Source organism: Octodon degus, unplaced genomic scaffold (genome assembly GCF_000260255.1).
Source record: "Octodon degus isolate 3935 unplaced genomic scaffold, OctDeg1.0 scaffold00123, whole genome shotgun sequence".
NCBI classification, from domain to species: Eukaryota; Metazoa; Chordata; class Mammalia; order Rodentia; family Octodontidae; genus Octodon; species Octodon degus.
The window spans coordinates 14,029-29,905 of NW_004524699.1; the positions used below are offsets into that span (position 1 = coordinate 14,029).

The 15,877-nt window shown below is 48.7% G+C and overlaps 1 protein-coding gene across 7 annotated transcripts in view; it reads right to left on the reverse strand.

The window, feature by feature from the left end:
- The window catches only part of Cacna1b (calcium voltage-gated channel subunit alpha1 B), a 204,944-nt gene that overhangs the window by 9,906 nt on the left and 179,161 nt on the right, over positions 1-15,877 (reverse strand). For all 7 annotated transcript variants that reach the window (XM_023700324.1, XM_004640341.2, XM_023700322.1 and 4 more), the window contains 4 exons: positions 14,608-14,735; positions 8,795-8,891; positions 6,052-6,160; positions 357-464 (listed from right to left, as the gene is read on the reverse strand). In XM_023700324.1, the coding sequence (XP_023556092.1) occupies positions 357-464; positions 6,052-6,160; positions 8,795-8,891; positions 14,608-14,735 (442 nt within the window). The remainder of the gene's footprint in view (positions 1-356; positions 465-6,051; positions 6,161-8,794; positions 8,892-14,607; positions 14,736-15,877) is intronic.

Consider the following 15,877-nt stretch of genomic DNA (forward strand, 5'->3'; position numbering starts at 1 on the left):
CTCTGTGAAAGCCTGAGAGAGTGTCTTCTCCCCATGTGACTCTCCTTAGGCACACTCTACGTCATCGATCACTTTCCTCTTTGGCCCCATAAGCTTCTTGATCAGAAAATTTGGGACACTACCGAGGTACATGACGTTACAGTCTTCGGATATTTTAAAACTTTTCCTGCATTAGTAAGACCTCAGACCACCTCCTGCAGCCTCTGGGTCACCAGGGTGAAAGAGTGAGCACACATGGCCAAGGCTAGCATTCCTACCCTCACCTCTGCATGCCTCCAGCCTCTGCCCCTCCTGGGGAGTGGGGGGACGATGGCAGGAAAGTGCAGTTTGAGGGCATCTCTTGCCCTCCCACTTACGCTTGTGAGGTGGTACTAGTAAGTCCAAAGTCTTTTGGGGCAGATTGGCCCACACGGAAGAGATCTCCTTCCTCAGCTCCGCATCACACTGGTGCTGCTTGGTCCCAGCTGGCTCATGACAACAGAGGAAGAAAGACAGATGTTAGGAGCAGTCCTACCACCTTCATATGGGCGGAGCTGGGACCAGTGTGAGAAGTGAGGGTACAGTGCTGGAAGAAAGGTCTAGCAGGACGACACTGTTGTGCAGGCAGGCAGGGCCTGCAGAGACTACCCAACTGGCACTCGCCTGCGCGAGCACTCGGTGTGCCTGCGGTGTGAGGGTGGGAACCCAGAAGGGGTGTGGTGGCATCCCAGGCCTCACACATTCGTTCAAAAATATTTACTGATCGCCCAGTAGATGTCAGGTAGTATTTTAGATTATAGAACAAAAATGCCCCCTCAAACTCCCCTTCTGAAGTTTGTACTATATTCTTCAGTTCAATAGCACAAAGAAAAGAAATGCCAAGACAGAAAAAGCAAAGGGAGGACGTCTCCAGATAACTATATTTTGGACAGCGTGGTTGGGAAGACTCTCACAAGAAAGGGGGAATGTGTGTAACATACTGAGGGCAAAAAGGGACCATCAGTGTGTCCCACTGGGCCAGGAGGGGGCAGGCAAGAGACTCCTAGTCAGGCAACCAGTGGAAAAACAGCAACCTGATTTAACTTGCCCTAACATCGGGTTAATGAAGACACAACTCACATAAATGAAATCCACCTTTTTCACCGTGCTACTCTATGAACTCTAGTAAATGTGTACACCACTCTGTTGAAGATAAGGAACAGCTGTACCCTCGAGCCCCCAAAACGCTGGTGAGTCAGTGCTCTAGCCTGGCGTCACTCATGTCTGTCTCGGCAGGTCTGCACCCTACAGAATGGCATACAGACAGTGTCACATCACACACTGGGATGAGTCTGTGATGTGCTCTGACTAGCAGATTGTCCTGTTTACTGCCAAGCACTATTTCATTGTCTTGATATGTCAGTTTTGATGGATGTGAGTTACTGCCAACTTTGGCAATTATAAATAAAACCATAAACATTTGCACGCAGATCTGCTTTTATTTCCTAAGTCGGAAGGCTAGACTATATAAGCAAGTACAAAGCTGGCAGCTCGGCAAGGAGAGTGCACATTGTTTGCATTACCACCAGGAACATATAAGAATTTCAATTACCCTGTTTAATACTTATTTTAAAACATATTTTAGCCATTATAATGACATATGGTATTATCTTGTCTTATTATGAATTTCTCTAATGACCAATCACACTAAGTATCTTAACATATATTTATCTATCTATCTATCTATCTATCTATCTATCTATCTATCTATCTATCTATCTATCTTAGTGATATGCACTCGAAACTTTTGCCATTTTCATTGAGCTTTTTTTTTCACATGTGGGTGTGTTAGGGGTTGAACCCACAGAACTGGCATGCTAAGCACACTTTCTATCACTGAGCTACACCCTCAGCCTTTTTTAATTTTTTGAGAAAGGGACTAAGTTGCCCAGCTTGATCTCAAATTTGCAATCCTTTTGCTTCAGCCTCTCAAATAGCTAAAATTACAGGAATGTGTCATCATGCCCACAAGTTTTAATATCAATGAAGTTTACCTTATTAATTTTTTATGTTATACACCTTAAGAAATCTTTTTTTTGTTTGTTTGTTTGTTTGTTTGGCTGGCTCAGCCCACCCTAGGGGCGGGACTGGAGCAGCATGTCGTGCTGGGAATCAAACCACGATCCCTGAACTGGCCTAAGCTTGCCTAAGAAGGTGCTTTAGACTGTTGAGCTATCTTGCCAGCCCAAGAAATCTTTATTAAACCCAAAGATGCCAAAATTTTTATACTGTATTTTATTCTGAAAGTTTTACATTTCAAATTTTACATGTGTCTATGATCTTCTGCGAGTTAAGTTTTGTAGAAGCTGAAAGTGTACACACGCTATGTGTTTCACTGTATTCCTCCAAAATTCGTATGCAGAAGCCCTGACCACCACTGTGCCTACAGAAAGAAAACGAAAACTGAATGAGGTCGTGAGGGCGGGCCCTGCTTCAGAGGGTGAATGTTCCTGCAAGAAGGCTAGGAAAGAGCAGGGCAAGAGGGCCCGTGCTCCACCCAGACCAGGAACCCTCAGAGCGCCCCGCCGGCACCTTCCTTTCAAACAACCCGGCCTCTAGATCTGTGAAATGAATTTCTGTTGTTTACACCAACCAGTCTCTGGTACTTTGTGCTGCCAGCCTGAGTCAAGAACTTTTTTGCTTTTTGCATATAGTTGTCAGCAGTATTTGATCTTTTCCCTATTAACTATCTTCACAACTTTGTTGAAAGTCATTTGACCACATGATACACATCTCTATTCTGTTTCATTGTTCCCTTATCTCTATTCTGTCACTCACACCTTGACCAATGTAGCTTCACTGAGTTTTTAAACTTTGTTCTTGAACACTATCCTCTTAGTTTTTCTGCTTTTCTACATACATTTTAGAATTACTACCAAAGGATATTGATTGTGATACCATTGGTTTTAATGATCAATATGAGGAGAACTGATGTCTTACCAATATTGAGTCTTCCCACCAAGGATATGACCTGGACTGCTCAATTTATTTAGTTTTTGCTTTTTATTTGTTTTGAGACAGGGTCTCATTAGGTAGCCCATGCTGGCCTTGAGGTCACCATGTAGCCCTATGAGTTTGTGGCTCAAACTCATGGGGATCCTCCTGCCTGAGCCTCCTGAGTATTGCAGATACAGGTGTGCACCACCATGCCTCGCTGCTCAATTTATTTAGGTCTCGATTCCTGTTATTAATGTTTTGATAATATTTGATAATTTATAGCATAGCTATTTTGCATATGTACTTTTTAGTTACCCAGCAAAACAGAAGTGTTTCATGGCTCTGATGCCATTTCTTTTTCTTTTTTAATTTTATTTATTTATTTATTTATGTGTGTGTGTGTGTGTGTCTGTGTGTGTGGCCAGCTCAGCCCACCAGGGGGTGGGGCTGGCTGGCATGTGGTGCTGGGGGATTGAACCGTGGTCCCTGTGCTTTGCTAAGCTTGTTCTAAGTAGGTGCTTTAGACCACTAAGCCATCTCACCAGCCCCTCTGATGCCATTTCAATGGAACTTTTTTTAAAAACAATTTTTTAAAAAATTTTTTATTTGTGTGTGTGTGTGTGTGTGTGTGTGTGGCCAGCTCAGCCCACCTGGGGGAGAGGCTGGCTGGCATGTGGTGCTGAGGGTTTGAACCGTGGTCCCTGTGCTTTGCTAAACTTGTTCTAAGTAGGTGCTTTAGACCACTAAGCCATCTCACCAGCCCTAAAAACAATTTTTTAATCCTTTATTTATTTGGTTTAGGGTTGTACTTTTTTCCACAGTAGTTTCCTTTAATTCCTAATTTAGACCTTTTTAATTATGCATGCATGAATGAATTTTGTCAAATGCTTTTTCTATCAAGACATCATATAGTTTTTGTTACTTAATGTGGAAAATTTCTTTCTTTCTTTCTTTTTTGTAGTTTAGGGAAGGGTCTACAGGGTGTTCAGGGCCTCACTACTAGATCGGACTTGTAGTGATCCAGCTGTTTACAGCCTCCCAAGAGCTGGGATTGTAAGCGTGCACCACCACGCCCAGTCTCAACTGCCATCTCAGTGTGCTCCGGGGGCAGGGCTAGCACGGCAGGCCCAGGGATTGAGCCCCTGACCCCTGTACCTGCTTGCAGGTGCCTTAATTCGCTAAGCTATTTGGCTGGCCCTACTGTGGGAAATTTAAACTGAGTTTCAAACACTGAATCCTCTTTGAATTTATTATCTCCTTTGATATATTGCTAGACTCAGTTTGCTAAATTTGTATTAAAATTTTAAATCTATATTTAAGAAGCATATAGGTTTCAAAATATAGTTTTACTTTCTTGTCATATCTTTGCCTAGTTTTCATATCAGAACAAAGCTCATATAAAGTAGGTTAAAATTCTCTGTGTTTTTCTATTTTCTGTGAGTCTTAGAGTACTGATATTATTTCTTTACTAAATGTTTAGAAGACTTTCCCAATGCAACTATCTAGACCTGGAATTATGTTTACTGGAAGATTATTCACTATTAGTTTAACATATAATGTTCCTGAGTGTGTGTGTGTGTGTGTGTGTGTGTGTGTGTGTGTGTGTGTGTTACTAGGCATTCACAGTGAGCTATATCCCTGGCCATTTTAGGTTTTATTCTGAGACAAGTTCTTCCTAAGTTGCTAAGTTGCCCAGACTGGGCTCAAACTTACTACCTTCCTACTATAACCTCCCAGAGCACTGGAATTATAAGTATGTGCCACACTCCTAGCTCTTGAATGAGCCTGATAGTTTGTTTTTTCAAAGAATTAATTTTTCCATTTCATTTAACCTTCTGAGTTGACGCACATAACATTGATTATAATACTCCCATTGTTATTCTTTTACTGTCAACAAGCCCTGCAGTGACATTTCCTCTTTTGTTTCTTACGTTGATCGTTTGCACATTGTTCTTTTAGACCAGTCTAGTTAGTCTTCTGGTTCTAACCTGATCATTCTTGAGGGTAGACAGCGCATGACAAGCTGACAGACTTGGGCCAGGAGAAGGCAGCTGATTAGGGTAGAAGTGACCACACTCTGGCAGTCACGGGGGTATGGAAAGAGATCAGACATGATTCAGAAATGAGATAAGGAAATAAGATGCAGTAAAAAATGACTCTAAGATTGTGGCTTGAGCCCTGGGAGGAACACATTCCCACTGATGATTCTGGGATAGCTATGGAACCAGGTGGAGCTGAGGTCCAGGCAGGTCAAGGGTGCGATGCTGAGTGTCCCCAAGGAAGACAAGAAAAACTGGAAGATGTTTGAGTTTGGATTATCATTACAAAACCGGAATTCATGATATGCACAGGTGGTAAAGGACTGAGTGGGAAGGGCAAAGAAGACTTTCTGAGCACAATCCAGAGTGAGTAAGTGGAAAATCCACAAAGGCACAAACGGTTTCATAAATAACAGAGTAAGGCTGTATGACAAGGACTGAGGATTGACCTTCGGGCTTGGCAGCATGGAACAACAGTGAGTGAGGGTGGGCCACAGCCTGAGTGGAGGCCAGAGGAAAATCAGACAACAGACAGTCCTGCTGGGAGATGGCTGCTATGAAGGAAGGAAAACAAGGAAATCAAAAGAAGGGAGAGAAAAGAAAGCTTATAAAAAAAAAATAAGCAGTGGTGCATTCACAAATTGATATAAGTGATGCATAAAAGAAAAACACAAAGCAAAAGCAGGAACAGAACTGTGGGGGCGGGGGCATCCAGGGAGATGATGAGAAGAGACCCTGGCTGCAGAGTGGACAGGCACAGAGATAGGGAAGGATATAAGGCAGCAGGTCCCCTCCTTTCTGTGAAGGGGAGGGAAGGCAGAGAGAGCATCAACCAAGCACAGTCCCTCACAGGCATGGGCTGGGCCAAGTCCTGAGTGAGTTAGCCCTTTCCCTGTGCCTCAGCTTCCCACCTGAATATGAATCTTTACGGTGCTAACATGCAACATTACATGGGGACAAAGCCAGTGCCCAACAGAGCAGCTACTGTGTGCAGTGCTCCACCCAGACAGAATAATTCCTTTCCCTAGCCCCTGTACATGGAGGCTGCTTCACTCACCTGGTGCCAGCTTGATCTCCAGTGCTGTCCGAATGAGTGCCATCAGCGTGGAGGTGAAGTGTACTGTCATATCCTCATTGGAGATGGGCATGTTCATGCGAACCAGGCGCTGGAAATAAGGAAGAGTGGGTAAAGGCCAAGTACACCAGGGTCACCCCCATCCCAAGGCTACTCAGTACTTTGGGTGCCTGGGGGCTGGCTGGGCCACCTGAGGGTGGTTCCTGCAGGTGCCTGGGCCTAAGTGAGGTTGGGTGGAGGGGAGTTTTGCCAGCATTCACACTCACCCCAACCCCAACTCTTATCAGAACTGAGGAGTCTCCTGGCTGCCTAAAAGCAGAAATCCAGGTAGTCTACAGCACAGGGTTGGGCCAGGAGCCCAAGTCCCTCCAGAAGAACAGGGATATCCTCAGCCAGAGGGGCTTTGGACCCAGTCCATGGATGAAAAGAGGGCATATGGCACTGGCTAAGGAGGAAGGGTCCAAAGTGAAGAACACATGCAGGAAAGCAGCTCTCAGTTCTAAGGGTCTGTCCACCTCCCCTCTACCTAAACCTGAGTCAGCCGGACAAGGGTAGCAGCAAGAGTCCCACCCTGAAGCCCAGCCCCCAGAGAGGTACCGGAGATGCCCTGGTTTTACCTCAGGTCCAGTTAAGTATTTGCTTCTCACCACCTAGCCAGGGTGCCGGAAGACATTCTCAATGCCATTAAAAGGCAGAGATCAGATCAGCTGAAGACAGCAGCTCCTTCCAGCAAGACAGAACCATTGCACAGGCACTTGGGGTCTGCTAGCAGTGACATGAGCATTTGTAAGGAGCACCTGCTCCCATCTCCCCACTTTTCTGTGGCCGGCCCCCTTTGTTCTCTTTGATTTCAGGAAGGGACAGCTGGATGAATGAACTGCACCACAGTCTTCCAGGCAGAGCCTGCAGCTACCTAAAGTTTCAGGCTCTGAGTTCACAGGTTGTCCAGGAGGAAATGGATCTAAGATGCTCAGCCAGACACAGCCCAAGGAACATCATGTCAATGCTGTCCTCAGGATGGAGCTAGAGACAGGAGCCCCTCCTGGAGGCCTGGCCTCGTGCAGGGCAAGCCTTTAGCCCCTCCTCTGGGGAGGGCCACACAGCCCTGCCCTCAGTATCCTGCTCTCAAGTCCTGAGACTGAAGGTTGACAGGTGGGGACACATGGGACTGAAGAAATGAGCCAGACTCTGTCCTTTGAATGCTGGCAAAGCCCCACTTGGCATCCATAGTGCCAGGACCCCACATACATGTGCTGCACACCGGAGACACCTGCCTCACAGAGCAAGGGGTCCCTGCAGACCAGCACCAACAGCAACGTGAGGTGGAGGAATTCCTCTCCCAGGGAGAGGAGTGGGGATGGGGTGAACAAGGAGCAAGCAGGTGGTCACTAAAGGGAGAGCTCTGTCCAGGGTACTCTGCGGGTTGCCCTCACCAGAGCTCCTACCATCTGCCCCAGGCCCTGATGGGCCAGGAGCTGAGACGCTGAGGAGAAAGGCCAGGGCAAAGTGACAATGTCTGCCACGGTGCTCCAGGTATCCCTTGGACCTCCTGCAGCTTGCCCAGGCTCATGGTGCCCACCCTGCCCAGAGCCTCAAGATCAGTCGGCTTGGCTGGAAGGGCCACACTGCATTGCCTGCCCAACGCAGTGTCAGTTTGGACAGAGCTCTTCCCCTAGGGACAGGGCTACAGCCTTGCATGCAGCAGGTGCAACACACATGCGAGTATGGGCAGAGGAGGGGCTAAGAGAGACACCAGAGACATCTCTCTGGCTGGGAGGAGCTGCACAGCTCCACAAGCTGCACTGAATTAGATGGCAGACAATAACCTAGAACAGGGCTGAAAGATCGGATAGGCGACACCCAGAGAAACCCTCTCAGCTTGTTGGTGAGCAATTCAGGCTAGCAGAGGGGTCAAGATGGGTGGGGTCCTTGGGGATGACACAGGCAGGCGAACAGGTGTGGGGCTAGGGCTGTGGGCCCCACTCACACTGCAGGAGGGAGGCTGGAGGCATACTGGCCTGCCTTTTCCTTGAAGCCTATCCCTCTGGAACTTGGAGCCTGAGGTTGTTCCTCTCCTGCAGCAGGCTGGGTAACCTCAGGCAGGTTTGCAACACCCTCCCTCACAGCCTATTTTCTCAACATCACAGTGCCTCCTTTCCACAGTGGGCCAGGAAGCCCATGCAGACTGCAGCCAGGCACTGGCTGAACTTCACAGAAGTGTGTGTGTGTGTGTGTGTGTGTGTGTGTGTGTGTGTGTGTGTGGCACCAGGTCTCTACAGGTCTCACCTGTCCCCAAAGGCTGCACCCTGAGGACCTTAGGGGACAGGGCAGGCAGGGTTCCGCTGGTCTTGAACCCACGACAAAACAATTTCTGTTCAGAAAATGGGTCTGTCCCCTCATTCTTAGAAAAGGAAGGGAAGGGGGTTAGGGCTCTGGCTCCATCTTTCAAGCATCTCTGGGCTGTCAGGAGAGGTCTCAGATGGGCATCAGGGGCCAGGGCAGAGTCCTCATAACAGCCATGTCCCACTGCCTGGGATGAGAGCAGAGAGGAGCAGGGTGGAGAAGATGGAACAATGAGGTAGCCAGGTGCAGACAGACAGCTGGGTGAGCCCTGCAAAAGCAGAAGCGGGGAGAACCCAGATGCGCCCTGCAGATAGGAGGAGGCCAGGGCAGCCCAGCCCGGTACAGACAGCTCCTGAGGCAGGGGTACAGGGTCAGGGTCTACCTTGTATGCAACTCGAGCAGGGCATTTCTTCCCCAGCCCCAGAGGTGGGGACATGTGTTTCAGCATCTCAAACATGTCATTGTAACTGATGCGCCCACTGGAAACCCGTCCCAGAAAGGCCCAGGCACAGTGGGGTGGTCCACAGGACGAGGCAGGCAGCAGAGGGGCAGAGCGGGGCAGGGGCAGGGAGGAAGCAAACAAGAAAACACATCTAGTTAATCCAAGTGCCAGGTGACACCCCAAAATCAAGAAAGGTCAAATGAAGGGTTTCTCTGCTTGACTTGACCCCTGTGGCCCCCACCCCCCGAGCCTCACCTCCTCACTCCAGCCCCACAGAGGGCAGTGGGTGGGGGTGACATCTGAGCTAATGAACATGGAGGGGGAGGAAGGGCTGCATCGGGGCGGCTTTGGGTTGTAAGTTTCTGATTTTACTCGTTTAGAACCACAGATAAGGCCAAATCAGAGACGAGCTGTTTCACCATGAGGGACGAGCCGGCCCATTGTGGAGACAGGGCTGTGGCTGAGACCACAGTAGCAACACCAGCTGTCTGAACAGTCAGATTTGCTTCCAACTGAGGCCAGAGGCTAAAGTGGAGAAAAGTCTACAACAGACCAGAAAACCAGAGAGGGATCTTCAAAGCTCTAGAGCCAAACTTGACCACGGGACAAGTCCTGCTCCAAGCCCAGAGACGCCCGAGGCGGCCAGGGCAGGGCTGCTGCTGGGGTCAGGGCTTGCAGGGAAGAGACTGCAGGGGAAAGGGGAGGTGCTGGGCGGGTGTGACCCTGGCTACTCATGTGCTGCCTGACCACTCAGGTGGGGACCAACAGGCAAGGCGAGCCTCCTGTGTGGCCTGGAACCTGAGCTGGACTCAGGAGCCACCTGGGAGCCGGTGGCAAGTCTTCCTGAGACGTGGGGCCTTCCTCAGCTCTGAAAGCAGCACCTGCCTAAAGGCTTGGTACCCCAGAGACACAGCAATTTCAGGCCTGGCCTTTTCCTAGCAGGCAGACCTGCCCAGAACCTGCCCACATCCCACAGACCATGGAGTTCCTCCGCCGAGCGAAATGATCGTCTGGAGGTGACACAAGACAGCTCGTCTTCAGGCCCGGCTTTGCCTTTGTTCTCTCTTCCCCCTGGGACCTGAATGCCTCTCTGACCAAGAGGGACCACTACTGGGTCACTTGCATCCACATTCCCCTTCTCTGGGTCCTCAACCTCTGGCCTGTCTGACCATCAGCCTACCTACGAAAGCCTATAGAAGAATTGGGTCAGATGGCTCCTTCTGTGGTGCAAGCTGGACCTGGCCCTAGTGCCCACCCAGCTGGCTGATCATGGCCAAAACAACCCAGCCGGAAGCTCTGTGTGCTATCTCTCAAGGCTGCCTGCCCCAGCCAGATGGAGGGGTCGGAGAGATTAGACAGGGAACCAAAGCATCTAGGAGGCTGGAGTGCAGGGCAGGGCAGGACAGAAGGAAAGAGGTGAGGTGCTGTCATTCCCAAACCAGGCAGGGAGTGTGTGCTGTGTTTGCAGTTCGGGCAGGGAAGTATGTTGGATGGAGGCTCTGAAGTTGCAAACCTTGTAGGCCAACCTACGAGGGCAGTTCTTCCCTAAGCCAACGGGTGGCGCAATACAACGCAACAAACTGTACATATCCTTATAATGAATTCGGCAACTGGAAAGGAAATGTCACAGGTTATGGCAACAAAGGCATGATGGAGCCCAACCCACCCACCCACCCAGCCTGCAAAGGAAGATGTGGCCTCATGGTGGCGGTGAGGGGTCCGGTTGGCCAGGCTGCTTCCTTTTAGGGGCTGGAACAGTCCAGGAGGTGCATCAAGTCAAGATGATTCCTCAAGGCCAAGGCAGGCAGGGAACACTCCACACAGAACATCTGTGTGCTACACAGAGCAGGACACACTACTCACATACCGGCCCCTACGAGTGCCTACTCTGCACACTGTCCTGCCTGTCCTGGTCAGTCTGGCCTGAGCCTGCCCAGCTCACTCAGCCCTGCCTTTTATCTCTCAGTGCCAGAGACCCTCCACAGGTCTCCCTCTGACCCTGGCTGTCATGCACCTGTCTGCCCGCCACAGCCACCTCAGGAATAAAAATCCACCTCAGAGGTGCCCCTTGACTGCTCCCATCTTCCTGGACACACCAGATTCCCATACTGGGACCTGCTGGTCCATCTAAAGACAACCTCCTCCCAGTCGTGGTACCCTTGGGTCACCCCTAATGCTTCTCTCTCCTACACTGTAGCCTCCCTCAGTCCAATCAACTCCAAGTTAAGGTGAATTTAGCAAAGAGGAAAGAAAGAAGCCCTACTTTGGCCCCCCAAGATGTTGCTAACCTTGCTAGACCCTGGGGACTATTACCAGAGGTAGGGGGGATGACAGCCTCTATTCACAGGACCTGTCAGATGCCACCAAATGAAAAGTGCAGGCCCAAAATTGTTACTCCCTGATTCAAAAACTATCTATTAAACAAAAATCAAAGCTTTTTTAACCCACATCCCCAGGCCTATCCCAGTCCCTTGGAATGCATTCTGTACTCCAGCCTGGTGCAGTATCCTGGATATCCCCGTGCCTTTGCACCCAACCTAGCCTTCTCTAGGGCTCCACCCCCCTTGCTCCCTTGGGTTCAGCTCAGATGGCATGTGGTATTTTCTTTTCTGCCTCAAATGTCCTAGCTTTGACCTCCAGCCACTGCCACATGCATCCTAGCTAAGTGTTCTGAGAGCATGTGCCTGCTTCACCTTGTCACCTTGTACTCAGCACATAAGCAGATGCTGAAAAAAAGCCTACTGGATAAACAGATGAATATAAACTAAGCAGACAGAGTGGCTAAGAAGTGTGATTTTGATTCTCCTTTTGAGACTTTACATTTCAAAGTCTTGAGTTAACAAAAGGGAAGCCAGGGAAAAGCAGCTACAAATATCAACCACTTTGTAATCTCCCAGAATATGCATATGCTTACATACATGCACCTGTGCCTGCACACACACACACACAATACATACACACATGACACACATAGGCATGTGCATATAGACATGCAATGAACTCACATATATGCAATTATCACACACGGACAGGCACACCTGAATGTACAGTTCCCTTACACACATACACAGATAAACTCAATTATAGGTACACACAGAAATATGTGCATATACACATTTGCCTACATGGACTCAGGTGTACACATGTATACATACACCTGCGCACACACACACACATAACTACAATAAACACACATGTGGCATATGTATATATGCACATGTGCACAATACACATGGGCTCACACACACCAATGTAAACATGCATATGTAAGCATGCACACAAATATAAGCATGCATATGTACACAGGTACATATCTGTGCTTGTACACACATACACAGCCACACATATACACACATGAAATGTTGGAAAGTTAATACTTTTGTTGTGGTTTCGAAGTGTCTCCTAAATATGAAACAGACATCCAAAAGTGGTCATCTGTTCTACTAAAAGGCTTGAGCTGTCCTCTGTCGTGCCGAGGACATAGGACCCATGTTAGCATGTTTGGCCGAGCAAGCCCGGCTTGCTCAGATGGCTGGCCTCCTCAGTCCATTTAGGGTTATACCTTGGCCAAAGCTCTTGTGCAGGAGATCTGCATGTGCTGCTTACAGGCCACATTTGTCACTCCAGGCTCATGGTATTGTGTAGGACCTGGTATGTGCCACCTCTGGCACAGGGCTTATCTTTGCCATCTACTCTTTGGCAAGCACTTTCTTTATCATGTGCCCAATAGCCCTAGCCTTGCAGCATCCCCAGTCCCCAATTCTAAAACTTGAGAAACAGTCTGAGCCCTCATTGTGCATGACATAACACTGCAATCAGCCCAGGCTTATTGCGGAAGGCCCGGGTGGTATGCAACGTACAAAGATTCAGGGTGTTCTCTTGCTGTCGCACTGGCCTTCACCCATTAGTGCACATTATATCCCACAAAGCATGCAACAAACTCCTCTTTCCATGGTACACTCCTCTTGGGAAAATGTTCCCAAGTGGTGCTCCTAAGACATGCCTGAGTCATGCCTCAGTTCCAGGTGCTCCTGTCCTTTGCCTGGCATGTCCCTCATATGAGTGGCCTTCCTGGCCACAGGACCCAAGAAAAGATCCCTGAGCCCATGCATTCAAGCAAGAGTGTGGGCACTGCAGGACAAAGATGTGGAAGCGTCAGATATGGTGGGGATCCAAAGCCAAGAAAATGGTCATATACACTGAGAAACATAAGCCACTGCTATGCTTCCTTGCACTGTGCAGTAACCAAATTCCTTATTAAAATGGGGGATGTGCATGGAGAGACTGTTGGCCTGGAAAAGCCTGGCAGGAGAGGGCTGCGTCCCTGGCTCCCAATGCAGCGAGTGGCCTCCACAGATGGAGGATACAGGAACATGGGAGAGCTCAGGGAGCATGGCCAAGCCCTTGGGGTCTATGGAGGACTCCTCACAGCCAGCTGCGCATCAGGGGAAACGCGTGGGCAGCGGAAGCCTCTTCAGTAGGAGTCTGACCATTTCCTCCAGGCCTTCCCTCTGCAGGGTGGTGAGCACAGAATCATGCATGGTGGACAATGATCATCTTTCCTCTTCATTCATTCTTGGTTTCTGAGCACTCATGGGGTGCGAGGCACGAGCAGGCCTCTCCTTACCCAGAATCCTGGGCTCAGTCCAATGTCTCCAGCACCTGCCTTGCAGGGAGCAGCTCTCAGTAGCTACTGCTAGAGCAGGTGAGTGAGTGAAAAAATGAAGGGTAAAAGAGCAGATGAGTAAGTGAATGACCAGAGAGTGAACTAGTGAATGAGCAAGTGAGTGGGTGAGTTAGCAAATGAACAGTTCAATGATTAGCTACATAAGCAAATGAGCAAAGGAGGAAGCAAGTGAACATTGAATGAGCAAGTGAGAGTAAAGAGGAGTGAGGATAAGGAGATGTGTGCGGGGATAGTGTGGGTGAGGCACGGACAGGTGGATGGTTCGAGCCCTGCTGTTATGCCACCTTCCACCCAAATGTGATCTCTGTCTTGCACAGAGAACAGTACAGCACAGTACAAGGCACTTCCACAGAAAGCGGTCTTGAACGAGCTCACCAACTGACTCTAACACTCTGTGTGAAGCAACACTCTGGAAATGGCTTGCCCCTCACTTAAGGGAACCCATGTGGTCACCCTTTCCCACCTTTCCAAAAGGACTGTGAACATATTAAAGCCATCCCGGTGGTCCCTCTGGCTTCACTTCAAGTTCGCTGAGTGCCCATGGTGTACAACCAGAGCTGGGAACACAGGTACATGTTGGCTCCTATCCCCAAGGGAGATAGCAGAGAAGACCCCGGAACTCCCTTAGGGGACATGTCACAAAACCCCACATTACTTTTGCCCCTAAAGCCCTCAGAGTGTCACAGGGTAGTGCAACCATGATGTCTCCACACTCTTCCTTACTGATGATCCTTGGGAGAAGGCAGGAAACACCTATGCATGAAAAGCCCCAAGCCTCACAGACTTCCCAAACTTCACAGGACACCAGGCACAGGGACCCTCTTGAAAGGCAACTGTGGATCTCAAGCGCCATGTCTCTGCCCTGGAGCCGCATTGAGGCATACAAGACTGAAAAAGACCACTCAAAGGGGACACCAGCACCACTCTACATGGAGAAGGGGACCCTGGGCTCCAGAATGACACCTGAAGTATTCATATGAAACATACCCAAGGGCACCCCTGCCCTGTCCCAGAAGCCGTGGGTAAGGACACCCCTGAGGACCACAGAGCACTGGGGCTCACTCACCACGCAGCTGGGTCGTACTCAGCCCAGACCCGGATGAATTCGTCCAGGTGGTGAGGCCCTAGGATGGAAGAGTCCCGCGTGAGGTATTCAAAATTATCCATGATCACAGCCACAAAGAGGTTCAACATCTGAAGGACAGAAAGGAGAAGAGGTAACACCTCTTAGCAGACCTTAGCTGCCTCTCTCACCCCACCCTTATCTTCCATTTACAGTTGTGTGGGGCTCTCCAGGCAGCAGGGACCACTGTGCTTTAATCAGTGCCAGCCAGACCTACTCTCCAATGGTATCCAGGTTCTCAGCCCCAGGGTTCTAGATTCCACACATGCACTTCCACTATTTAACCGTCAAAGGCTCTGCTCTCTACTGCTATGGTCCTTTGCCAAATCAAGCTTCACGATCTCTTGTCCATGACCCATCCCAACACCCAGATGAACCCTTCTCCTGCTCTATGAAGGATATTGTGTCCCCTCAGGCTAAATTTCCATGGAATCAGTACTGCGGACATAACCAGCCAGCAGCTTGGGTTTTCTAATAGAGCTGAGACTCACATATGACACAATTAATCATTTAATACATAATACATAAGTATTTAACATATTTGCAATATTGTGCAACCATCTTTCCAATTTCAAATTTCCTCCATAATTGCACATGATTTACTGTCCTACAATCATTAACTAATCACTCTTTGTTCCTCACCCCATATTCTGGTAGTCACCAATCTCATTTTTTTCTCTAGGTTGTTTATTCTGAATACTCAATAAAAAAAATGAATCAAAAAATGTGATCTTTTCATCCGGCTTCTTTCACTCAATATAATGTTCTTGTGGTCCATCTGAACTGTGGCATGTGTCAAAATGTCCCTTCATCTTATGGCTGAAGCAACTTCCCTCCATTCATGGACATCTATGGTAGCACCACCTTTTGGCAGTATGATGAATCATGCTGTAAACATGCATGTGCCAGCTTCTACACAGACATGTCTTTTCATGTCTTTTCTCTTGGCTATGTACCTAAGAGTACAGTTGCTGCATCCCATGGTCATCTTATGCTTCCTTTTTTAGGAACTTCCAAAATTTTTAATAGCAGTTGCTGTGATTTTACTATTCCCACCAGCAATGAATTGCAGTTCCTATTTCTCTGCAGCTTTGCCAGTGAATACTTGTTATTTTCTGTTTATTAACAAAATATTATTTGGCTGGTGAGATGGCTCAGTGGTCTAAAGCACCTACTTAGAACAAGCTTAGCAAAGCACAGGGACCGCGGTTCA